Source organism: Larimichthys crocea, chromosome XVII (genome assembly GCF_000972845.2).
Source record: "Larimichthys crocea isolate SSNF chromosome XVII, L_crocea_2.0, whole genome shotgun sequence".
Taxonomy (NCBI): Eukaryota; Metazoa; Chordata; class Actinopteri; family Sciaenidae; genus Larimichthys; species Larimichthys crocea.
In genome coordinates, this window is record NC_040027.1 from 299,745 (window position 1) to 326,444 (window position 26,700).

General features: G+C 42.0%; 1 protein-coding gene across 2 annotated transcripts in view; it reads right to left on the minus strand.

The window, feature by feature from the left end:
* The window catches only part of dennd1b (DENN/MADD domain containing 1B), a 104,334-nt gene that overhangs the window by 56,388 nt on the left and 21,246 nt on the right, over positions 1 to 26,700 (minus strand). For both annotated transcript variants that reach the window (XM_019272363.2, XM_027290475.1), the window contains exons 3-6: positions 25,480 to 25,523; positions 7,457 to 7,506; positions 6,319 to 6,438; positions 946 to 1,015 (exon numbers count right to left, since the gene is read on the minus strand). In XM_019272363.2, coding sequence (XP_019127908.1) covers positions 946 to 1,015; positions 6,319 to 6,438; positions 7,457 to 7,506; positions 25,480 to 25,523 — 284 coding nt within the window. The remainder of the gene's footprint in view (positions 1 to 945; positions 1,016 to 6,318; positions 6,439 to 7,456; positions 7,507 to 25,479; positions 25,524 to 26,700) is intronic.

The following is a 26,700-nucleotide window of genomic DNA, read 5'->3' on the forward strand; positions in this document are numbered from 1 at the left end:
GCGGGGTAAATAGAAACCAAATCATGCACACTAACACTTCAGTCACCCAAGATTTCCAGCAATCTTTCTGTCTCTCTCTTCCTCACACACAAACTGTCCTATTCCACTTGTCTGCATCTTTCTATATTAGACTATCCTACCGAATTCCTTTCAAATCACACAAATGTCGAGTCAAATCTTATTTATATAGCCCAAAATCACAAATCACAATTTGCCTCAGAGGGCTTTAATGTGTGCTGGATGTTTATGTGATCATCTACTTTAGGCTCTCTGTCCTGATCGTTGCTCTCTAAGGGTCTTGGAAGAAGCAGTGACTACATGACAATTGAAACTGCGGTCCCAAAGCTCTCTGCAGCTTTACCTCCCTCCCTTCCTTCTTTCTCTCTCTTCAGTCAAAACATGGGAACATCACCTACACCCTCTGCGCTGCACATCTCCCCAGTTTGTTGCATATTTTACATTTCCCTCCCTTTGCTAGTACAATGCAGTGAATAGTCAGGGGAAAAGACTTTTGTGAAGTGCGAACATTTGTGTGTATGTTTGTGTGTGTGTGTGTGTGTGTGTGTGTGCGTGTGCGCGGGTTCTTCTTCTTTTTCTTTTCTTAACGATTTGTTTTCCAGTAAATCATCAGGAATAACTTCCAGTGTCAGATCAGCGTTTGGTCTGTGAAATGTCAACATTGTTGCTGCTAACAACAGGAGCCAAGTCGAGCCCAAGACGGCGAACAAAACTTGCACACAGAAGACAACATGCAGCATGCAGAAGAAGAACGGGATGGAGGATGGAGGAAAATATCTTACCACAGCAGAGTTTCAAAAAAACACTAAACTGTGTGCTTGTTTCTCAGTCAAATCAAACCAACATGTCTTAGTTTGTACATAATGTACTTACAAAGCACCCGATAATGCATACATAAAATCAGAAACAGCCAAAAGAGGTGATTACCTGTTGTTTTGTTAGGTAGTCTGCCAGAGTATTTAGCAACTTGTAGTAAATCTCAAACCATGGTAGATAACTGCAAGAGAGAGAGAAAAACGTATTAATGGAAAAGTTTTAATTCATTTAATCCTCTACTGCATTAAACAGAAACACAAATACAACAAATGTAGAGAGATTCAGTCTCCTGAAAACTTTTTTGTGTGTTGCAACTCTATCTTTGGCTGTCACAGTGTCTATAAATAAGTTCACCGTCAGGACATTGAGTTTGTAATGTGTAGATTTCCAATATTACTGTGTGTATGTACTGGCTATTGTCAGTGACCTATTACTTAACGATATGGATAATGGATTGTGTTCCATGCTACTCCAAAGCACAGAGTCTTTGTTACACTGAAATAATAATAATAAAAAAAATGTTATCTAGTCCTTATGAAATTCTTCGTACGCAGGGCCCTCTGCATGCTACGCATTCCTGACATGTCTGAGCTTTAAGCCAATAGGAAGGGGAAGGTGGAAGGAAAAAAACAATGGATTTTAGATTCTTTGACAAAGAACCACCATAGCTTTCATGTGATGCAGAGAGATGCTATGGTTTACAAGCATGCTGCTCACAGATGCACAGGCTTAACAAAAATGCAGCTCAAGATGCCTGCTGCCCCCTTTCTCCACCTCCTCCTTCTGCCCCTCTCTGTGCTTCTTTATATGCCCTTCACATTTAAAAATGCCTTATGCAATTATTGTAAAATAAATAAATTCATTAACAGGCAACACACGCTTGCAATAATTTATACTGCAGTGTTTGTGTTAAAGCTAATCACTAAGTACACCCACCATAAGCTAAAAGCATCTGCAGCATGGCTTTCTTTACAAAGTTGACACTTTCTTGGCCAAGTCGACTTGCTTTCTAGGTGGAAGATGGCCAACATTTTCTTTTGGCGTAAAAGCTGTGAGGACTCATTTCATTTAATGTTATGCAATCAAATAATAAAAACAGGGTGTCCTATCAAGGTATTGAATTTTTATTTAGTTTGGGATTTTAACATGCAATTTTGCACACTGCTTGAATAATGATTCTAGATAAGGACTTCTTAGCAATGAAATAAATAGAAACTGCCATTAATGCTTCATTAACTTGCCGAGACGCAGGAGTTGAAAAATAAATTAGTGGTCAAATGAGCCAATCAATCAAAAAAAAATGATTCTTATTTGCTTACTAAATTCAGTAAGTGATGCACTGAGTTAAATAAAAGTGATCAAATGAAATTTAAAAAAAATCTGACAATAAGCTTAAATCAGTGGTTTCTTAGTTATAGTATAGTCGTAGTTATATACAACAAATGAATAAATAAATAAGTAAAGCTTGAATGGTGTGTGAGTTTATAAGCCAGTGAAGTCCTGCTCAGGCAGTTGGCTGGAGACTGAGGAGTTTCCTAGGGCATGGGTCACTGGCTGCTCTGTAGACTGGAATTAACAGACAACAAGAAAACAATAAAGTGAACCTAATGCAAATTTTCATATCGTTAAATCCGCAAGGGGCCAATGACAGGCCGGGTTCCCGGAGAAGTGCAGCCAAGCGCACCAATCAGAGAGGTTGAGTGACCATTAGTCTGAAACAATCAGCCTCCTAACGTGCCAATATTTTGACGTCTGTGCGAAGATTTACCACAATCAGGTCACACTCGCAGGAGAAACTAAATCAAACACGCGCATGTTAATTTACATGCTGACCGGATATGAACCTGAAGACCTATTTCTTCAACCCACATATCTGCATATGGGGTCAGTTTACATTTAACCACAACACAAAAAAGTTTAGTCTGATATGATGACTATGGGGGAGAACAAAGCCTTTCTATTATCTGCCTCCTGTTTAAAAAGCCAGGCTTCTGGACATTAATCCTTCATTTTTCACAGTCGAAGGAGATGTAAATAGGACTCTCGCTGTCAGTGCAGCCGTCAGGCCTCACAGATCTCACAGTCATTACACTCCCACACCAAGGTGCTGTAAATCCTTTGTTTTAGAGGCAAACACATGATCGCTGGTGATGGCAGCCAACCACAAATTATCAATATTGTTCTAACATCTTCCTACAATAGGTAATGGGCTTTTTTTTATTCAAATGCAATAGGACGAATATAACTTAAAGATGTATTGTTTTGTTCTACTTAGCCCCCACCCCCCACACCTCTGCCAAAACCCCCTGCTCTGCGCTCTGTGTTGATGCACAGTTAAAGTTTGGAAAGCTTAGAGAGATACTCCTACTCGTCACAGTTCATTGCTCAGATCTGTTTGTGCTTCGCAAATCCTCCGATAGAGAGAGAGGCATCCATCACTAGAGTGCTCAGTGCGTGGGGGCCCTGCAATCTCTCCTGCCATTTTAAACACATGTCTTCTCAAAGTGCCATGTACTCAAAGAATGAACCAGTTAATCTGCGGCCCACTCACAGCCCGTCGTGCTCTCCATCCCAGGCTCAGACCACCTCACAGAACGGAAATATCTAACAGAAGACAAGGCCATGAAAGTGCCTCTGGAACTTACAATTATGCCATTATAAGGAGAGGAGCACACACACAAAAACAAATATGGCTGTAATATGAAGAAGAAAATCTAAAGTGAAAGAAAAACATTTTACAAAATCTCCAAATATTGTGGACTCAAACGCCTCAGAAGGAAATGTGTTTGATTAACTCCTTACATTGGAGCACTTACAGTAAATCAGCCCTTTTTGCTGCCATAAACTACCTGTTGGGTGCAAAGCACGACACTTATTCCTGTTCCTTAGATGAGTCTTAAATCTCCTTTAATGCACAGGCACCTGTAATCGTAAGTCATCTTACACTTTGTAGACGGCTCAGTGGAAGATTTCATTACACCTTTACTTTCTCAGGTTAAAGGTTAAGTACAGGGAAGGAAGTGTCCTCCGGCGACCCACTAAATGACAACTAAGCAGCAACACACTCCCTAAAATGTAATCTAAAGCCTCAGCCATTAAATAAAACTGAGGAAATCCACATTTTCATCTCCAAAGCACTCACATGTTTGACTGAAAATCCTTTAAACAGTGACAAAGAACGAGCGAAGGAAAGAGTAACAGTATAAAATAGAACAAGTTATAATTTATTTATTTTGTGTTGTTTCTTTTTTTTTTTTCCCTCCTCTCCCTCTCAGGGTTTCGCCTGAAGGAAGCATGGCCCTTTCGGCCACGGCTTTAGCAATGAGACTACAAAGGTCTGTCCACATAAAACTGTCCTGCTCATTAAGGCACTTCCTCCTGTAAGCAGAGGTGACAATTTTACAGTCCCAGCACTTCAACGATCACAGAGACGCAAACTGTTTTAATTACTTGTATTTTATATTCATTGGAAATTATAGATCAAATGTAAATAAACTAGTGGGCCTGGGCCTTCATGCTTTAGAGTTTAACTACATTTGAACTTATAATTCTTTTAGATAAACAACATACATTATGTGTATTTTTTTCATTTTTCTTTGGTTATCTTTTTTTTTTTTTTTAAACACAAGCAATCTGCTGTCATTTCCTCAATGCTTTCTTGCAAAACTAATTTAGCAGAATGAAAAACAGTTTAAAGAATAATAAACAAAGAAAATAAACCGTTGACCAAAGACCTTGATCGTAGGAGCTTAATTTACACATTTCTCCGATGAGGTATCTAAAATGTTTTTTTTACGCTTTAGAATATTTTTAACTTCTCCCACCACAGCGGGGCTACTTAAGATAAGAAAAAGGGAAAAGATCAGGACAAACATAACTGGGGAGCACAAACAATTTTAAATAAAGAAAATAAAAATAAAACTTTCTATATGTTATTTTATTATAAATGAAGCAAGCCATGCAAACTACTCAGAATGCATAATGAATTTTATACATCATATGTCAAATGAATTAGCATGTCTAACTCAGCGAGAGGGACAGGGGAACCTCTGCTAATTGGCAGTGAAGCTTCATGCATAATTATGGGCCAAGCGTCTTTGCTGTCGCACTGTGGCAGTAGCCGAATAACGAGGAGAAAAGAGAGAGAGGGAGAGAGAGAGAGAGAGAGAGACAGAGAGAGAGAGAGAGAGAGGTAGGGAGAAAAAGAGAGAGGGAGAGAAAGACTAAGAGAAAGAGAGCGAGAGAGAGAAAAGAAAAACAAAGGCCATGGAAGCTGGCCTGGAAGGGTGGGTGGTGTGGGGAGGAGGGACACTGTTCTTCACAGCAGCTCATCAGGGCAGCGACAAACCCACGACTGTCCATCAATAGCGCCACACACCCAGCATGCACACACACACACACACACACACACATACATACACACACACCCCCAGCACACACCCACACACATACAGGAGTGCTGCGTTACACTAACAGAGAAAAAGAAACGGCTTTGTGCTCTTTTTTCAGTTTGTTGTTCGTTAAACTGCTTAATACATTAATTAAAAATGGATTTATTTTGTACATTTTTCTCAGTTTATTCTAAAGTGCATAAGCCTGTCCACTGAGATTAGCACTAGAGTACTCCTTCTTTGTAATGGTGAGGTAATTACATCTGTAAAAACATTGTGTCAACATGCAATTACATGGGAATAAAATGATAATAGCCTTTGTTGGAGAGTAATTATGCGAAGAAAATGCAATTTTCCTGGGTTTGGTGTCCTCATTTATGTACGTGGTGATAGGATAAATCTACCTATGAAATATCAAAAAACTGCTAAACTTTTGGATAATTATAGGCACATCACTAACATATTTGTGTGGGCAGATGAGAATATAAATTTGTTATTCTGGCATAGTGCAGCTCAGTGTGAAGTGTGAGAATGAATGGAAATGTGGTCTCAAAAATCTGTGTTCACTTCTAAGATGTGGTAAATTAATTTTTTTTCATCACACTTGAGAAATAAATGCACATAAAAAGAAAAACGGTTCTGAGAATGAGCCATAGATAATTTGAAAAGGGGCAGAACAGACCAGGTCTTGCTTACTTGAATGAGTAAATAAAGACAGTGATGTTTGAACGATTCTTTTTCCACATATTCTTTTAATTCTGATTCAGAAAGTAAAATCTGAAAGGCTGACTTTTATGTTTGAATTTGCTTGAAAGTACAGTACAACTTTCAGCGCATCCAATTGTCTCTCTTTTGACGTGAGTTTAATTTCTGGAAGTTTTTGTTTATTCTTCTAAAAATTACAAAGTGTATGATACACAGTGTTATAGACTGCAGTAAGATTCAGCCCATTAGGATAACATGGTTTTATACAAAGCACACAAAAGAAATAAATGTACCTTGGAGAATTAATTTAACAGAAAAAAAAACAAACATAACATGATTCAGTGAGCTGTGTGTGTGTACATTTTGTATGTGTGTGTGTGTGTGTTACCTGAGCAGACATATGCAGACCCGGCAGCCTTGAGTGAGTCGACAGAAACCAAACCTCTGTTTGCTGTCAATGTCCGTCAGCACAAAGGTGAAATTCTGCCCCACCTGATTGTGGGAAACCCTGAGGGCCGCACACAGGGGACATAACACACTCATGAATGGTCAAACCCACATAACGACTTAACAAACAATTTAATACAATAGGGTGCAGTGAACCTATGAAATCTTGTAAATTTAAAATTCAGCATTAACAAAAGAACATTTGGTTTAGCTGGATGAGAAACAAACTAATGCTCAGACATAATCTCACCATGAGCTAAATCTGCAGTCAAGGTCCAAATCTGATGTCACATATTTCCGCTATGGCTGCTTGAAAAACTGTAAAAAAGCTTTTCTAACCCCAAGGTAAATTTCAGAGAAGCTCTGTACATCTCTATACCACTAGATGGCAGCAGCTCAACTTCAGTAAAAGACCGAATCCCCCCCCACCCCATCCCCCTCATATCTCTCACTTCTTGCTCTTACAATAGGAATTTTAACATATCATTTTCCATGCTGAAAATAAGAGGAAGCTACTTTTTGAGATCGAACATATATTATGTAGAAGGAAACACACTTCCTCTGGCTCTGGACCGGCACACATGCGCTCATAACCATGCTACTGTGCACAACGCATGAGGTGGGCAGGTCACTGATGACCTCATCAACATCATCCTTAATGGAAGTTGTTGTTGTCGTTATCGGTATCATTATCGTGCGCCCTCAACATCACTGCATTTACATTTTTGGGTATATCTTGCTAACAGCCGTCTTTGCGGGTACAGTCAGAACACAACGTGTGCAGGAAAATGTCAGATTACATGGAGTTCGCACCCACAAACACACTAATTATTACACTTTGACAGTTAATAAATCATCATGTAGCTGTACCTGAGAATAATTTCATAACACACAAAATACACATCTTCACATTTCCTTTTTCAAATGCATAGGTGTCTCTGTAGGCAGGTGTATATATTTGTGAGCAGGCATGAGTGTGTGGCAGTGTGTGTGTGTGTGTGTGTGTTATGTTATGTTAAGGAGGTGAAAGTGAGCTGCAGTGTTAAAAACAGGGAAGCAGTGAGGGAGAGGAATCGTACCTTTCCACGTCAAAGGGAAAGCAGAACTTTGGTATTGTCTGAAGGACCTCCTGAGAAACCAGAACAGAGAGAGAGACACACACACACACATCGTTTTAGAGAAACACACATCACAGGGAAGACAAATAAGTGTAACAGTGTATTTCAATATAAAAATCTCTTGGGCTTCGGCTAAGCGTGTGTTATCAACTGGCTGAACAAAATGAGGATTAATGTTAAATGCTGCTGATAGCAATCTGACAAAGTCTTCACATCCCAAACACTGCAGCCTAAATGCACTTAATCCAAATGAATGGGCAAAATAAACCACTTCATTTGGCAGAACAGAGTGGAAAGGTTCCCTTTCTTCAAGGATGGGGAGGGATCCTCACGCCACAGCTTGAATAATTAGCAGTTAATAAGTTCATCGATTATCGGGTGCCAGGGGGAGACGAAAAGATGAAGGAAGAGAGAGAAAGAAAGAGGGAGAGAGAGAGAGAAGGAGAGAGAGGGGACACACAACACCAAGGCTATGGTGGCAGATTGTAGTGACAATGGGCTAAGCAGCTCTGAGGGGTTAAGAGGTAGGAGGGGGGTACAAGCCTTCAGGGCTTTACCTCCCAACACCTCCCTTGTGGGTTGGGGGGGTGGAAGTGCGGGGAGGGTGAGGGTCTTGCATGCTCTTGAAGCGAGGTGGGAGGGGAGGGGAGGAGATGGGGGGGGGCACCTTTCCACCAGCGGCATATGGATTTAGACAGGGAGCAGGAACAGAGCGGAGCACCATATGGGTGAGCCACTCCAGACCAGCCACGCAGCCACCGAGTACCAGGTCCTCGCTCTGTCTGTCTCTCGGTCTCCTCGTTTCCCTGGCTGCTAACCTGGCCCAAAGTCTGCGCCAGGCATCAGGTCTTTTTTGCCGTCTGTCTTTCAGCTACCTCTCTCTCTCTCAGCTCGGGCCAGGCTCTGCCAACCTCACAGACTAATCCTGGGGACTGGGTGGCGGTCTGCTCTGCTCTGGCCTCTTTTACTGCCTCTCTTTTTCTCTTGGTTTGCCTGCCAAGCTCGGCCACTGAGCCCAAGGTCTGTCCCTAATTTCTGATAGGAGACGTCCAGGCTGAGAGCGATGCTGCCGGTCTACTTCCATCTCTCTTTCCTACCTCCCCCAGAGACCGATCCGGACGACAGGTTGGGTGTCTTCTGCTGCTGCTGCCTACTGTTGCTAAGACCACGCCGCGGGGAGCAGTCACTGATCCCCCCTCCACCCCCCGCCTCTCCTTATCAAAACTTAAAGCTGCCACCCAAGCACAACACAACTATCGCCACAGACAAGCAAGAAACAGCAACAATGAGCTATGACAGAAGGGGGGATGAGGATGTGTGTGTGTGTGTGTGTCTCATGTGTATTTGTGCATTTGAGTGCATGATGTATGTGAGTGCTTGCCTGCTTCAAGGACTATGTGCATTCAATGTGAGAAGGTGGTTAAGCATGTACATTTGTATGTGTTTGTGTGCGTGTGTGTATGTGTGGGTGGGTGGCTGAGTTTGACTCGGCTATATGTTTGTGTTCGTGCCCACATATGGAGCATACGGGAAGGGCGGGGAAGGCGAGGCAGGGTGGGTGGGAAGTGGTTGTTTTTACTTATCAGGATCTGTGATAAAATTGAGAACTCAACAAAGACAGAGGGCTCGGTGGCAGAGGAGGTCTCTGCCTCTGCTATGGAAGTGTGTGTGTGTGTGTGTGTGTACGTGTATGACTGTGTCTTGGCGTATGCGGCTGTAAAACTGTCACACACATCAGAGCTGCCATCGCTGTATGTGTTTGCTACTATTATTAACCACTATGTACGCACACCAATATGTTCCGGAGAGCCCTCCCTGGCGCACTGCATATGGCACACCAACCCAAACAGACACACACATGCGTGCACACACACACGCACGTATACACAGGCACTCGCTTTGCCTGCAAATAAAAACATTTGACTTGCCAGATTTGAGAGTTGTCACAGCCCCGCCCACATCAGTTGTCTGTGTTTGAGTGACAGTCTATGGTCTGTATACACTGTAATCTCATGCAGGACCATTGGGAAGTGATGTGTCTGTATGTGTGTATAATGTGACATAGAAACAGCAGACATGTTCTATATTTATATATATATATATAATATAGATATATTAAAATATATATATAATATATATATATATATATATATATATATATATATATATAGATATATATATATATATATCCTAAGCACCATATATACAGATCAGTGTGTGTACCTCAGGTGTACAGATGCTGTGCAGTCTATATATATTATATATATATATTTATTTGTCTTTAGTGATTAAATACATTAGACTGCTCTTCCTGTGTGTGAACTCAGGTACGATACCTTCTTCTTTAGTTACCGATTCATAGCAGTATATTTTAGTGCTGCTTATCGAATCATTATGGAATAATCTCTTCACAAAATGTCAAATAATAGTGACAAATATCCATGAGAATTCCTAAAAGCCCGTGGCAAGGTCTTAAAATGAAAGCTAAAGATATTCCGTTTACAATGACCTGCATTTCATGCAAAAATAGGTGCAGATTAACATTCTCTAAAGACTGTTCAATAGACAAATTGGTTCACCTGACAACCACTTTTGTTTTCTAAGCTGGTTATCTAATCACTAAATGTAATTTGTAAAAATCAACAGAGGATTTGAAGGGAAACACCCCAAAAAATAACCAACAATGGAGCAGAATTTTATTCATAGTGCTCACAGTCATTTTATTAACATCGTGTCTTTCTGGAACAATGTCTCTATAACTATATAATCTACAGTCGACGACAGCACTTCCATATGCAAAGAGATGTGAAAATCCCACAGACCAATATCTAAAAACATTAAAAATACATATACCTCAAAACCTTGGTGAATAACATCAAAACTATCTGCATGGCTACATACCACTAGGGGTAAGTGAGAAAATATATATTTTTTGGTAATTTGGATGAATCAACCTTTTATACTGAGCTCAACAGTGTTCCTATTCTAGCACCCCTTTCTGTTGCAACCAAACAGACTGCTTATATGAAATATGCAACTCATAATCTTTCTTTTCCTCATCTGTCAGTCTGTCTTCTGTTTCCTACATCATACCTGTATTACAGATAACTCTTCTTCGCATCTGTAGCTTCCTTTCCACTTCCCTCCCTCCATGACTGGGCCCTATACCATGGGGATATCTAAACAGGAATGGCACAAAAGGGGGTGTTCTTCCCCAGTTTCTTAGTACAGTAAGCCCCCCCACCACTGCTACCACCACACACACACACACACTCACACACACACACACACTCCTCCTGCCTGCCATTTTCCCAAGACAAAAGAAAAAGAGGCAGCTAATATATTTGCAGCTTTGCGAGGGGGTGGAGGGGCGGGGAGGAATCTGCTGCTAGGCTGGGTTTGGCAGACAGTGCTGTGTGAGCGTGTGTGTGTGTGTGTGTGTGTGTGTGTGTGTGTGCGTGCGTGCATGCTGTTTATCGTGAGTGGAGACAGGGGTATCACTCAGTGAGACAGAATACTCTGGGTTCCCCCAGCGGACAATCCTGCTATCACTGCACCACAACGCTACAACAGCACACATCAGCGCTGTGCAGCTTTGCACGGCACCCCTGCAGAATAGAACGGTACAGCTGGGAAGAGCAACAAACTTTGCAGCACAGGGTGACAATCTCGCTTTTCGACTGTTAAAAAAATAGGCCTAAACTTCACTTTTATTCCTGCTCTACCCTGATTCTTTTAGAAGTAATCGTGGTGGGTTAAGTTATATATGGTTGAGGCACACAGCGGGTGCTGTGGGGAATTGACACGTGAGAGATGTGTGCTAGGCTTGACTGTCTTTAGCACATACGTGCATGCTCGCACCTCCCCTCTTGGCTACTCACCATCACTAAAAAGGGGGAAAACCAGCTTTAAAAGATCACAGCAAGTGGACAGAGTGATGTTTTTTTTTTTTTTTTTTAAATGTGTCTTTTATAAACGCATTAAATACTAAACGCAGCATCAGCCATGGTGTTTCATTTTGGGTGTGAACTTCATGAGCAATGTTCATTTTCCCATATGCTTGCAAATGGATGCAAGGAGGGAAGGGATGAGGATGAGGTAAAAGGGCAAAATGCTGAAAATAACTTACAAGGCGAAGAAAACAAGAAAAAGAGAGAAGGAGAGAAAGACAGGCAGACCGAGAGAGAGAGAGAGACTGACAAGAGTGAATGTCAGAAGGAAGGAGAGATGGGAAAGGTATGCGATAGACGGACACAACAGCAGAAGGAGGGAGGACGAAAGAGAAGGGAGCGAGGGAGAAAAGCAGCTCAGTTCATGCCCCTCTCCCCATGCAGCAAGGACTCCTCCCTGGGGGGACTCAGACTTTAAGCCCCTGCCCTGCTTTATATTCCCCTGGCTACTGCAGCCAGATCAATCTAGCTAGCTACCCGGTGTAACTCAACCCAGTTCAGTGCAGTCTGGCCCCCAGAGCCCTCTATACAGGGTGTAGTTTTAGGAGGAATGGAGGCTGGTGGCAGGCAAATTTGTAAATGTACCACTGGTATACTCATATTGGAAGCAGACTTTAAAATGACTATCTCAGTGTGTTAGCCTATTACTACAATTCACATGTACTTTCCATTACTGTCAGCTGTTTTCAAAGCTTGCCATACTGTTTTAGATTTCTGAATGTGTTTTTTTACTGTATAATCCATCACAGTGCACGTTGTGCCCTGCTTTTATTTTTTTGTCAAGTTAATTTATTATTTCCTGGTAATGCAATTGTAAGTGCAGACTGATTTGAAAAGCCTGTGCTGCATTACTGCACAAAAATAACATAATTCAAAATAATGCAGGCAAGATGTTCACTCTGATGGATTACCTAACTCAAGTTTTTGTGAGATGAGTTTTTACACCAGATGGAAATGAAAACAATTAAAGCCGGGAAGGTAGTAAAACACATCCGAACACCTAAAACAGCACGCTTTGCTGCACATCTGCACATCTCCACGAGGATTCAGCTGTGAACTATGCTCAGCTCGGGACACTGCTCACACATGGGCAGCTAATGCGTACCCGCACTGAATGATTTCTAACCCTCTCCAGCCAATATGTAAATAGTTTTAACTCGGTCGGATAACACATCACAGATCAGATCACATGATCAAATTAATTAGCCACCTCAGGTCCCTAAATGTCAGGTCCCGTGAAAGCCAGAATGCGTCTCCCCTTCTGAATCCCTGAGAAAACTGAGCAAACTCCATCCTACAAGGACAACGGGATGAGCTTGAGAGCCCCAGAGAAAGTTAGTGTGACTCGGTCACTACACAGTAGCTGAACATAACATACTGTAGTTTTAGGAAAGGTGAAAGAAGTCACAGACTTTGTTATGGCACTTTCATCACTGCGCTCATTAATTACATTATTAAAATTAGATTATTAAAATTAGATTATTATTATAGTGCATTATATTGGCACCCCCATATTGCAATTCTAGCTCCATAAACCTGGTGGTTGACTTCATAAATACATTATTAATTTTATATACAATACATTTTTTGCTCAAACTATAATACATGTATGTATAGGGGAACATTCCCCAGCAGATACCTGCTCTGTTGGAATCAAAAGTGTGCTTTAAAACTTCAAGGTAAAAGTTGAGAGAGACCATTTCCTCTTTAAATATGTTTAACAACCGCAAGAAAGCCATTCTGTCCATATGTGTCAAACATGCAGTATAATGGCGTTTTAAGACTGCAGTGGTTTGCAGCAGGCAGGGACCCTGGTTATCCAGCTAGTGCTTCAACAGTATAATGACACAGTCAGCAGGGCTACTAACACATCAGTGCTGGAAACCACAGTGTCTCCGCTCACCCTTCCTTTCACCTCTTCTTCCCGCACGCTTTCGTGCCCTCTTCATCACCTCTTCTCTTCCTTCGCTTCTCTCTCGTTCCCTCCATCCCCCAACTCTCCATCCTCTTTCACCTCCCTCCTAAACCCCCTGTCGTCATCTTGGATTCCCCCCTTCCTGCATACCCCACCTTTTCCTCACCCTTACCAAAACCCCTCGGCCCCCCTCTCGCCCCCCTTTTCCCAATTAGTCTGTCTGTGTGCAGCTACCCAGCCGATCTCTGCCCATCCTGCCGGTGCTGGTTCGCTCACCCAGCCCCTCTGGCGAACATGACAAAGAGAGATCCTCAGTATTCAAACAGACACACTGCTTTCAAATGCCGAATGGCAGGGTCGACCTGGGTGCAGCTTTAAGCAAAATATTCAAATTCTCAGCCTTTCTTTTTTAAGAATTTGCATGGATATGCATTCATTTGCAATGTGTAAAGGCACAAGGACAGCTGAGCCTTGGTTTTGGAGAGAGAGAGGGAAAAAATAAATAATGCAGAATAAAAATGTATGATGGTATGAAACCTTGATTGGGTAGACTGGTGGATTAAAACTAGGTTCAAAACTAATAACACAAAGTCACAAACAGACGACTTATGTGAATTTTTGGCACTACATAACTGATAAGGATTATAAGTGCCTAACTTCATGACTTCATTTGTGATCTAACATACTATAAACAACAAACTTCCTGAAAGGCTTCCTGTTTCTTCATTTAAAAAGTGCACCAGATACTGAGAGGTTACTGGACGTGAAACTATCATGAGAAAAAAAGACAGAGAGAGAATAGGACTGAGAATCAGAGAGGCATTAAGACACAAACTAAGGGAATGTCAATGTTTAATGTCTTAATAGAGCCTTTTTTTTAAATTAACATTTTAAAATCCGAAAGAACGGGTAGCATCAGTTATTACATGAGGAGCGGTTTTTGTACCTCTCAGGCAAACAAAACAAAGAGTTAAATCATATTCCTTCATTGCTTTTTTGTTACTCCCCTGCGAGCAGCATTTCACATTCAAATATGTTGTGAAATCAATAAGATCTGACCAATAAATATGGAAAGCACAACAGAGATGAATCTACTGCCACATTAAAGACTACAGCATATTAATCCAATGCTTTACAAGTATCAAACAATCCATATGAGCAATTTATTCCAATATTGGTCACCAGCCCACTAGATCTTCCTGAACAATGTCATTATTTTCTAAGCCCGAGACATAAATGCAGGTATGGTCGTTACTGGAAAGTACCAGGCAAGCACAGCAATGTAAACCACACTTTAACAATGGAACTATGTTTTCAGAGACAATGAGACATGTTCATTTTCTTGTGGTAACTACTTTAGCTAGAAATTCACAACAGAGGAGCACTGAGCAGAGCTACTGCAGTTCATGGAGACAGGATATTTAGAGAGTGGGAACGTCAGGATATATCTGGATCCAGAGCAGGACAAGGTCTTGGGTCGGACGTGACCCTGACCTCTGGCCTTCCTGTCAGGGGGCATAAGTGAAGATAATTCTCTGGGTGAAGATCAATGTGGTAAAATCATTTTCTTCAATGAATATCAGAGTGATTCTTGCATGGATGATTATAGACCATAAAAAACAGTGAATATATATTTATTTCATGGCCAATGTATCCACCACTGTAGTACATTGAATAGCATGCAACAGCAACAGTAAATCTATGATTATACCTGATGATTACATTTGATATATGATCCCACAGGTCATTTTTTTGGAGGCTACAGAAATATTTTATAAGAGTGAAGACATAATCTGATGTGGACGTAGGTAGAATTGAACTTTAAAATGCAGAGTAAGAGAGAGAATAAGATAATGGATAAGACAGAAAATGACAGAGAGACAGACAGTGACAGGGGAGATGGCAGAGAAGCCCGATTTAGAGATACAGATAGAGACGGTATTCTGCAGGAACAGAAGAAATAGTGAGGAGAGGAGCAGAAGAACAATGGGCAGAGACACAGCCTCCTCTGGCCGCTGCAGACCGCAGACCCTGCAGAGATTTCTTTCATTAGGCTTTAATAGTATGCTGCCGGCTTGCCATTCTGACCTGCGCTCTGTGCCAGTAATAAGAACGGCCTTCAAAGCCGGACCAAAGCAACAGAGCTGCTTGAGAGGGGGAAGGTGCAGAGAGGGGGTGATGGAGAGAGGTGGAGGGGCACATGAGCCGATGAGGTGCACTTTCAAATTGACACGGGGGCGTTACATTTTCACATTCTTGCTCACTCTGCCCAGGCTGATAGGAGAGGGAGATGGGGGAAGAGGGAGTTTTGTCTTCCTGGATTTATTTATTTTTTTTATCCCCTCCACAAGTTTCTGTTCCCACTGACCCCTCTGCTGCAGAGTGCCTGCGTTACTGGGAGGTTATTTTGGTTAACAACGGTTCTGTGTTACCAGAGCTTTTCTCCAGGAGGTGTTGAAGGTGGCAGATTGATCTTCTGGCCTCTTCAAACACTTGCCAACACCTGACAGGTACATGTGTTCTTATATTCATATTTGTATGGACCACTTCTATATAGCGAGAAGAAACCCTGTTAGTTGAAAATATTTGTCATTTTCAAATCTGCACTTCCAGACCCTTAAGGACATCACAGATGCCTAAACCAAGGACAAAACAGAGGCCTGAGCTTGGCTCTCCTGTGATCTACAACAGCACGCATTTCCTGTGGCCTCAACACCTTGCAGTGCACACACTAAAATGGAAACATCACTGGAAAATTAGCATCCCAGAAGAAACTGAATTTACCCAGAGAGTTGTCCTTGCTCAAGTTTAATAAGGGTATGTAAAGTGTTGCTGGATGTTTTCCTCTTTAGGCTATAATGCACAGGTAGGATGAATTCAATCATTCGTGTTAACAAGAGGGATAACATCCCCTTAACCCCCCACTGCCCAGCCCTAAACTCATTCCCTGGCTATCAGCTGCTAATGAGTCACCTCCAATACAACATTCCACCAGGGTAGTATACATGCCAGCCTTTGTATTACACTCATTTATTTCATGCTTTTTCCACAATGGATGTATTTATGTTATGGGGTGAGGGGGCACACTGCTTGGAGAATAAGTATGTGGCGTCAACAATAACAGTGTGCATTATTCCAGTGCTAATAACCTGTCCTGCTGATGTCCTTTCTACGTATCACAGATGGGCTCAGACAGGGGAGAGCGGCAGTATTATGCCTCTGCAGAGATCTTCTACTGAATATATTACCATGTGATAGGGGGAGATGTCTCACTCCCTAACACACACAAATGCAAACACACACAAACACACACACTTGTAGTGTTGGGCCAAGAGAGCTGCATATGCCCCAAACATACAAGCACGGGGCTTCATTAATGACGTGCCAGGAGGGGTGGGAGGGATTGAGAGAGAGACGGAGAGAGAGAGAGAGAGAGAGAGAGTGTGTGTGAGTGTGTGAGTGTGTGAGTGTGTGTGTGTGTGTGTGTGTGTGTGTGTGTGGGTGTGTGTGTGCACCAAGCAGCCGGGGGGGGATTTCCTTCTTTAAGCTTTCAGCTCCCACTGGGCTTAGCTCGACTGTATGAACCCTGATGTGGGCCTGCCTCTAACACATGGCGTCACACACTCACTCACACACACACACACAAAGAATGTATACATTGAAGCTCAGCAGGGGAGCAGCAGTGGACCACTGGCTCCTAAACATTTGGCTGTGGACGTCTCATTGACAGATGTACATGAAATCTAGCAGAGGAGGTCAGGTCATCGCTGCGCCCTCCTCTACCTCCTTCTCCTTCCCCTCCCTCTCTCCCTCTCTCCATCCTTTACACAACACCCTATTTGTTCTGCCATTGCTTCTATCTCTGTCTCTGGCTGGTGGCTGCTGGCTGTGCCATGTATCGGCGAGTGTAGTGAAGGAGAAATGCACGCCAATTAAGCCACATCGTTATATGTGTGATAGCTCTGTTGGCAACAGCAGCATGTGGCTAGGGTAAGTCTGGCATCTGATACCGTAAATATGAGTTTCCTGGTTGACAGAGACAACCTGTTTCCAAGTGTGAATGCATTCTTCTCTGTGAGCGCAGCCATAACACTGATTGAGTTTGGCAGCATTCAAATAATATATTATAATATAATTATAATTATATAATTAATATATATTTTGGAGAAGGTGTATTGCAGCTAGTCCAATTTGCATATGTTTCACCAAACAAGGAGGATGTAGAACTCAAGATTTCATTATGAAACAAAACAAGGTGGAACAATGTTTCACCACATGACTGACAACCTCCCTGTTCCCTATTCTAAAATCTCTGTTCCCATACTGCAGCCATGTGCGCAGAGACGGTTTCAAACAGACCACAACCAGAGTTACATACCTGGATGTTGAAAACCTCAAATCAAGATATGCTTTGAATAAAACTAAATTTAGCTTTTTATTAACTTTTTTTAGTGTCATCTTTATCTATCGTCCAGCCCAACTTTACTGCACTGTACACACAACAAAAACACAGTGTGCTGAATGGTAGAAAATCCATGATTGGCTCCATGAGCTCAGTTTTCACGAGAAGTCTTCCTTCTAATACTCTACTAATCTAATTGTTGACCAAGTAGTTTAATACACATCCATATTCCATTTACTGTACAATTCACCCTGGACTGGCTCATAACACTTGTAGGATGGATACATCTGCAGCTGAATCCACCTGCAGTTTGGGAAACACAAGCAGCCAACATCTCTTTACTCCACTGCCAAAACACACCACTGCTTTCTTTTCACCAGTCACTGGCTATACTAGAGAGATGTGAGCAGTGGGGCGTAAAAACACTTCCACTGCTCTCCTCTTCCTTCTCCACCACCCTGCTTCTCCCAGGAAGCCAGCCCAGAGGTCAGCGCAATCAGGACCCATGAGCAACAAAGGGCCCTAGTTAGGCGTCCAGCTCAGTGCCCGAGCCAAAGGCCAGCTTAGCGGGGCGAGACTGTCCATTAGGCAAGACCCTGGAACACCCGAGGGATCTGAGGTGAGAGGGGTTAGAAAGAAGAATAAAAACACTATCAACCCAGACACATACACACACATATTCTCAAAGACATACACAGATCATATGAGGCCTTGTTTGACACCGCTGTCAGGGTGCAGTGAAGGGGAAAGACGAGACCCTGTGACACACTGAGACATCACACACACATACTCGTACACAAATTCATGCACACACTCGCACACACATTTAGGCCCATGCTTCTCCACACACACAAACACAAGAAAAGGTATGAATTTCCATCTTTTTCATCTCAGTTTGCCACGCGTTGTGCTGCGCTGTTGCGCCTTCACGAAGCTGGCTGTAGCAGCACCCAAAGAGCTGACAAAATATGCTCATTTTCAACAGCTCGCCACAAAACATCACTACTTTTTCTGTCGCCTATCCTTTTAGAGGGTGTGTTGGGGTGGGGACATCGGCTTTGTCCTTGTGAAGACTGGTCTGACGTAAGTGCTGTACTTTTTTCTTCTCTGTCAAATGCCCCTCAGCCTACACAAAATTCACCGTGTAGTGTATATTTATCATTGATGATCTCACCTACTATATCACTTATTGTTGTTATTTCACATCTAAACAATCATTGGAGGGAGGATGGAGGGAGGAAGGTGTTTTATGTAGGGTTTGTAGACACTGAGGCCACACAATGTATGAAAGATATGTACATTTTTGGATTTATGCAAACACAGCACTACATTTCTAAAACTTTCAAGCTACTAACTCACTCTCGCTGCTTTTCACTGTCCTCCATATTTTTTTCAATTCTTTCTCACTTTGTCATTCCACCCGCCTCTCACCTTGCCTTTATCTTTCTACCTCCCTACCTCTCCATTCTCATGATTTCTTCACCTCCAGCCAACCTTCCCTGTTACCATTTTTTGCCATAAATCGCCTTTTAACGTCATCTTCTTCCCATTCTCCACCTCTTTTTTTCTTACTTCTACTTCTTCTCTGATACTGTTCACTCAACTCCTTCGTGTGCTATACACGGTTTCAACTGAGTGCCACGTATCATTGTCTTTAAGTTAGCATATCTGGCCCCCTGCTACCAAACCTCTGCACACCAACCTTGACTCCTTCACCACCGCTCTCACCCTCTACCTCCTCCTCTCCTCAGGGTCAACGCACAGCTCCCTCAAGACTGGAGCCACCAATCATGTCCACCAGCTCCACTCCTTTACGTCCATCCCTCAGACCACTGCTACATCACCCACCCAATCGACCTCTCTCCCAAAGAGTCCCCCTTCCTGCCTCCCCCACCTAGGACCGGTCCAGAGCTGTGGCCACCAATCACAGCATGTCAGGCAGCCTGTCCTGATGGAGCATGGTGTCAGAGCAACACTCAGAGTTGCCGAGGTTGAAGCCTCCAGAGACCCTCCGCCTCTGTTCTTCTCTCTTTCTTTGTCTGTCCCTCCCTCTCTCCCTGTCTGGCCGATGACACACTGAGCATTTGAGCAGAGATGGATGTACACAACTACGTGAACAGAAAATAAGTCAAGTTTAGCCAGAAGTCACAGCATCTCAAAAAACTTGACAGCGGTTAAAACTAAATAAGCACAAAGACGGAGGAGAGAAAAATCTATTAAAAACTGTTGAAACATAGTTAGGTTTAGGACATCGCCATATATGCCTTGTTCTTAATGTCTAATCTGCCAAAAGCAGATGACATACGTCAGTACGTCACACAAGGAACAAGGATGCAAGGATCTAAAACAACAACTGGATTACTGTCAGGTGCTGGCATCAGTCCAACGTCTTACCAGGCTGTAAGAATCACACACGGAAATCACCATCATCGAAGAAGAAAAGATACCACTTTTACTCCACCTAAGATCCAAAACGTTAAGTAGCATAACTCATGACATGTTTTAAATATGATCTGTGACCCAACTGGGGGAAATTATTTTTACATTGATTGCTCTCTTCACCACCTACATGTTCCAAATACACCAACAAGCTCATAAAAAGGCCTACTAGGAAATGTATGAAGTCATAAGAAAATTACTTATGTAGACAGAAAAGGTACATCCAGCCTGGAATGCAATAAATATCACAAGCTGATTATATATAGCAATGTCTATGTTCATATCAAAGCACAGATATTTCATTTTAGGATCAAATCACACCTACTATGGCCTTGGCATGAATGAAAAACAGCATGTAATATGGTCAACTCCATGCAGTATGCAGAAGGAAGATCAAAGGTTCCCTCTTAAAATGTGTGGAATGGCCATAGAGAGTCAACATCAACTTTAGTTCACAGCTGAGAGAAGGCCTTGCAGTAAAATCTATTCATAATTAAGTATTTCCTTTATTTCTCTCTGGATATTATGCCGCAACCAGGCTGGCAGAAAAAATGTGGTTTATGTTTGATTTTCAGTTTCCTGCAACATTGTCTTTAGTGTAACAAGAAGGTTGATTTAGCAGTAAGTAGCACAAGATGGCAAAGAGGCTAAAGGGACAGACATACTGCAACAAAAAAGAAAGCAAGAAAGAAAGCAAGAAAGAAAGAAAGAGTTATAAGAATGAAACAGCAAAAGACAGGTCTAGATACAGAGAGTGAAAGATAGGGAAAAGTTTAACAGGAGGTTGAACCAGAATGACGCATAACGCTGATAAGGCCAAGAAAGCAAAGACAAAGTTATCTCTCTGTGTATGTGTGTGAGTGCATGTACATGAATGATATGCAAGTAAAGAATGTGAAATAATGAATGTCCATTTCCTCAGAGTAACTATCTCATTTCATCCATTATGCTGTCCATTGAGCATAGATAGGTGACAGGGTCTATGATAAAGCCCGGATTTCAGGAGGTAGATATCACTTTCACACAAACTTTTAGGTATATTTCCAAAATATAGAGACATCAGTACTAAAACTCAGAATCCTCAACATTAAGGTGAGGACATGACTAACTTTGAGATGAATTAATCTCTGTCTCTCTGCTAGGGGTGCAGGGGTATGCTCAGGGTGCCACCCTTTAGGACCGCCCAAAAAATCCTGGACTGGACCTGAAAACTGGTGAAAAACAGTTTTAACCTCTGACTCCACATTTCAGTAATGTATCGATCAAAGTCTTTTCACATGTTTTCAGCAACTATTTTCCAACATATTTCATGTATTTTACACAGACTTTAAATGTCCCACTTTCTCTATTGCAATACCAAATACGTGGCCACCGTCAACCAATGTTGATCCATATTACCACCATCATGAGTACTGGGTCCCAGATCATATGGATTTCTAGTTAGGATATATAAAAAAACATTAAAAAAACAAACAAACATGTTCTTTCCAATGCATATCTTGGCAGGTAAGGGATTTGGTAGAAGTACACAGAGTTTCCCAGGCTTGTAGCCACACCCCATTAGGTATTTCTATTCTTAGCTCTGACATCACGACAGCCCAAAGCTAACTAAATAAGTAAACAGAAAGACAAAGATACAAGTATATTACACACAAAATAAATACATAAATGAAATGGTAGTGTTGGAGCCTATCAACTTTGAGAAAAGATGATTTTGTCTAGAGTTTTAGGCAAAGAAGTTCTGCATTTTGCAGAAGGGTGTATCTGCATGAGTAACATTTTTAAACAGTGCAGAGCTGCTCACAGTCTATACAAGATTTCAAACCCGCCTGTTTGTAGAACTTTCTGAGTGTTTATCATATTATCCTCTGTTCTCTACAGAAGTGGGCATTCTATACACCACACTGTGGTTAGCTAGAATTAACTGGCAGAACCATTTTCTGTGTGTGTGAGAGAGACAGCATGTATGTGTGTTGTGTGTGTGTGTGTGTGTGTATGTGTGTGTGTGCTCTGTCTGCTGTTTTTTCCACAACTTTGGGATGAGATCTGAGAGGAAACGGACAGATTTCCATCTGTCTGCTTCATTTGCAAAAAAAAAAAAAAAAAAAAAAAAGAGAGAGAGAAAAAAAAGCCCTTCTTGCGATTCAAATATATGCTTTAGCCACCTCTCTCTTGCCCTCCCTCCCTCTCACTCTCTCTTTTCCCATCTCTCCATCTCCCTCTCTATCCAAGTGGCATCTGCGGATGACCAGGGCATCATGAGTCTCAGGGGCTGAGGGAGGAATAGGGGGAGCAGGAGGGAAAAAGAGGAGAGAGAGAGGAGAGAGAGAGGAGAGAGGAGAGAGAGAGAGAGAGAGAGAGAGAGAGCGCCTCACTTCACATTTCCCCAGCACCACCCCGGCGTGCCAGCCAGCCTGCAGTCTGTTCTCCTTTGAGCTTTCTATTCTACCACAGCACAGAAAAAAAAAATCAATTCATATTTCCATAATCCACACTCCTGTCTGTCTAATCGTCCTTGCAACACCCCAAACACACTGCAATCACTCGCCATCTATCATTTCTGTCTCCCTCTCTCTCCCCCTCTCCCCTGGGGTAGACTAACCCCTCCACCCCGATCCTACGGCCTACAAATGTCATTACGCTGAGCAACAATAACGGCCTAAACAAAAGGAGGCCTTGCTCTGAGCTCTGAGCCCCTCTGTGGAGACTGTTGGCTGCTGCTGCCATATGCTGGCCAGCTCGGGCCACAGAAAGAGACAGAGACTGTGGCTACAGAGGACTCCAGCGTTCAGCCCCACAAAGGAGGAAAGGAGTCCTAATCCTGGTAATGAGGCCCGTGAATACAGCCTTTATGTATACAGGGGAAAGGGCCAATCCCTCTGTACACAGCACGCTAACTAGCCATCTTAAGAGCCATCTTATCCACACAAACGATCTGGTCGACAACAGAATGAAAGAAAAGTAAAGTTGTTGGGGGGCTAAAAACAGAGACATGTTGGAGAAGGATGAGACAGGCCCATGTCAACACATACAGTATGTTTACACTGCCTTTTTTTATTATTATTATTATTTCATCTCTTGGATTCAGCTCATCTTTTTACTCCTTTTCCCTCACTTCCACTTCCTTCCTCTGTAAGTCTGTAATTTCTTGCTCACACTCTTGTTCCCTCACTCCCTCTACCTCTTACTCTGATAGCACGCTCTGGTTCTTGTGGGGCAGGCAGACATCGCCTGAAGCATCTTTCTACAAGCCCGTTTATTCCTCAAAGTGGATCAGAGAGGCAGGAGAGCTGTTTAAACTCACTGGCTCGGCTGCTGTGTTGAGAGATAGTTAGCCTATGTGCATATTGTCTTTTTCTCGTTGTTCTGCTCATTTTTTTCCACCTCTCAGTCCATTGATGGCCTGCTGTAGTCATCTGTCCAGTGATTTGCTCCAGGACTTGTTTTGTGCTGTGGCCACTTGGTTCACATCCACTCTTGGAACAAAAACAATATGTTGCATGTCTTGTTTTTTCCTGTCAAATCTTCTGACATCCTTAGACTAACTGACAGTACAAAAATCTCTCACACACACACACTGCCTGTGAAGCCACAGCAGCATAAAGCAGTAGTCATCAAGTCATAAAGTTGGATCTTGATTGTTGTTTTTTGACGGTGAAGCCAGAGAGCAATAACAAACAACCTCCTGATGTGGCGTAAAGAGGAAGTTTTTAAAATGAATATTAAATAAAATTTGATTTTTTTTTTAAGTGTATGCCCATTGTCCCCCTGAGACAGCGGATAAGATTTGTGATTTAAAAGATAATTTGGGTTCATAACAAATTGTTTAGTTTGTTGTTTTTACATGAATTCTATCAGAACTGTACTCCCAGAGTAACATCTCTGAAAAGAAGTCAGGTGGGGCAATAAACATTTAACAAGCATTTAGACAACAGACTGGTCAAACAAACCCCCAGACTGAGCAAACTTATTTGGAAGTGAAAACAAGATATGCACCCTTCTAACTTTTTTACCTGCTAAATTTCTGGACTTCTAACTCAGTGAATCGACCAAAACCAGGTACCGAACGAGTCCCAGTCCTCCCTTTCTCCAGAATTTAAAATCTGTATACCTCGCTGCAATGAACTTTTAGGAATCATATTTAATTGGCACCCTGTTGTGATTGAATGAATCTGACTGAGATGAAACACAGAATCTTTCTTATCTTATCAATAAAGAAGCTGTGTTTAATGTGGATCGATTATTTCACGGCTGATACACGACCCACTTAATAAAAAGGTCAGTGTCTTCGATACCAATCTGCCAAATCAAATACGTGCATTCTGAGCCAAAGCAAAGGTGAATCATAAAATATAAAACATCCATTATAGGTTATAGACAGACTTCCTGGATAAACTTTGGCCTGCTGTACTTGCACTCATCTGTGAATGGGGGAACACAGCGGAAATTTGGGGAACTTCAAATGAAGTAGGTTAGATAATCTGTGGGATTATTTACAACCTGTAATCAGTCAGCTGTTTCTTTCTTGTCACAATGTTTCCATGTTCCCAGATCTCAGCTCGTTCTTTAATAAGTAAAAGTAAGTTATTATCAATCAATCAATCAATAAAAATGATAACCAAACATACAAAAATAAGACCCAGGTTGTTTAATCATCTTTTATATCATGTCTTTATCAAAAATGGGATTCTTCGGCACTAGTTTAGGAAGAACATGGTGTGCGGAAAAGTAGTGCAAAACAGCTGCAGATTTTGCTTTCAGATTTAAAATTAACCCAATAATGCTATAAATGTGAAACAATAGGAAGCAGACAGGGTAGCACAATGAGAGAGGAAGCATGAGATACAAACAGAGAGAGAGAAAAAGGGGAAAACAGAGGTGTGCATTCCTGTCACGGCTGCATGATAATTACTGATTCGTCGGTTATTGAAGACCTGCTCACTGCTTTTCATTACCAGCAACAGACGTACAATGAGACAGAGAGAGACAGAGAAGAGGAGGAGGAGGAGAGAGAGAGTGAGAGGAGAGGAGGCACGGATAGGGATGAGGTGGAGATTGGTGCTGGTGGTGGTGGTGGTGCTGGTGGTGAAAGGTGTTGGGGGAGGTTACCTCAGGATGGCAGGGTGAGTGAGGGCATTAGGCAAGGAAGGAAGATGGGAGAGGAGGAGGTAGAGGTTGTCTGTAACGGTGAACGAGGGAGAGATTTGGCGAGTGAGAGAGAGAGAGAGAGAGAGAGAGAGAGAGAGAGAGAGAATGAAAAAGCAGAGTGTGTTCCAACCTGGTCTGTGTGGTCCTGGGGGAAGCTCCACAGCACGGTTGGATCTAGAGGTAATTGACAGACAGCATTAATCAGCGGGTGAGAAACACACCGTCTTCGCTAGCTGCCTCAGAACACATACATATTAATGAGAGGGGTGGGGGCAAGGGTGGCTGCTGCGAGTCTGTGCATGCACACACACACACACGCTTATACTTATATACTCACTTACACACACACACACACACACACACACACACACTCACACACACACACACACACACACACACACAGTAGCGCACAGTGAAAGACAAGAGAGAGAGAGTGTGTCTCGGCTGTATGTGCTGTAAATATGCTAATCTATATTCTCAGTGTAGATATGATAGCTTATATTATACACCAAATCATGCACGTTTAAGAAAGTCATATCAACACATACTCCAGTTCATTTGCTTAATTATTCCTACATTGATACAAACTTAGCTGTTTGCTAATGAGATGTAAAACGTCACCTAAAAATCATTATAACAGCCGTTTGTGATTTTGCTTTTCTCAGTAAATAACACGAGTGCTGAAAGATTAACCAATCGACTAATTGATTAATACATCCCCCTAACTCTAATTCTGTCAGTTATTGAGTAAAAATAAGGAATGTTAACTGGGTTAAAAGTTACAAAAATGGAATAACAAGTGGAATACTTAAAAAGGTTTTCGGCAGCCAATCAGACTAAATAAAAAATCTTGAGATAAAAGGCTTTGATTTGATGAGCTGTGATGAGCATTTCTCATTCTTTTTGACATTTTAGAGACTACATACTAATTGATTAATCAAAAAAAGAACTGATAGATTAACAGTGAAATAATCATTAGTTGTAGAGCTAAACAGCCTAGACATTAAGAATTTCTAACAGGTTGTTCATATTTCATAAATGAAGACGCTGAGCACAACAAATACATCAGCACGACTCTCAAAGCATATTATAGCTGTAAAGTTCATCAAATATACCAAACTGCATAAAACAACCATCTATATTAGCTTAATAAACTGCTACTATGTCTTTAGTGTTATGCTTGCAACATAACTAAACCAAACTAAAAAGTGATCCTCGCTTCTAGCAGACTAATAGCATGTGTTTGAAAGGAGGCAGCCACCGAGACACAGCCTGAACACAGGGGTCTCTGGTAAACATGGCTTCCACAGCTCCAAGGTCACCCTGTGACCTCGGCAGGAACAGCAAGGGT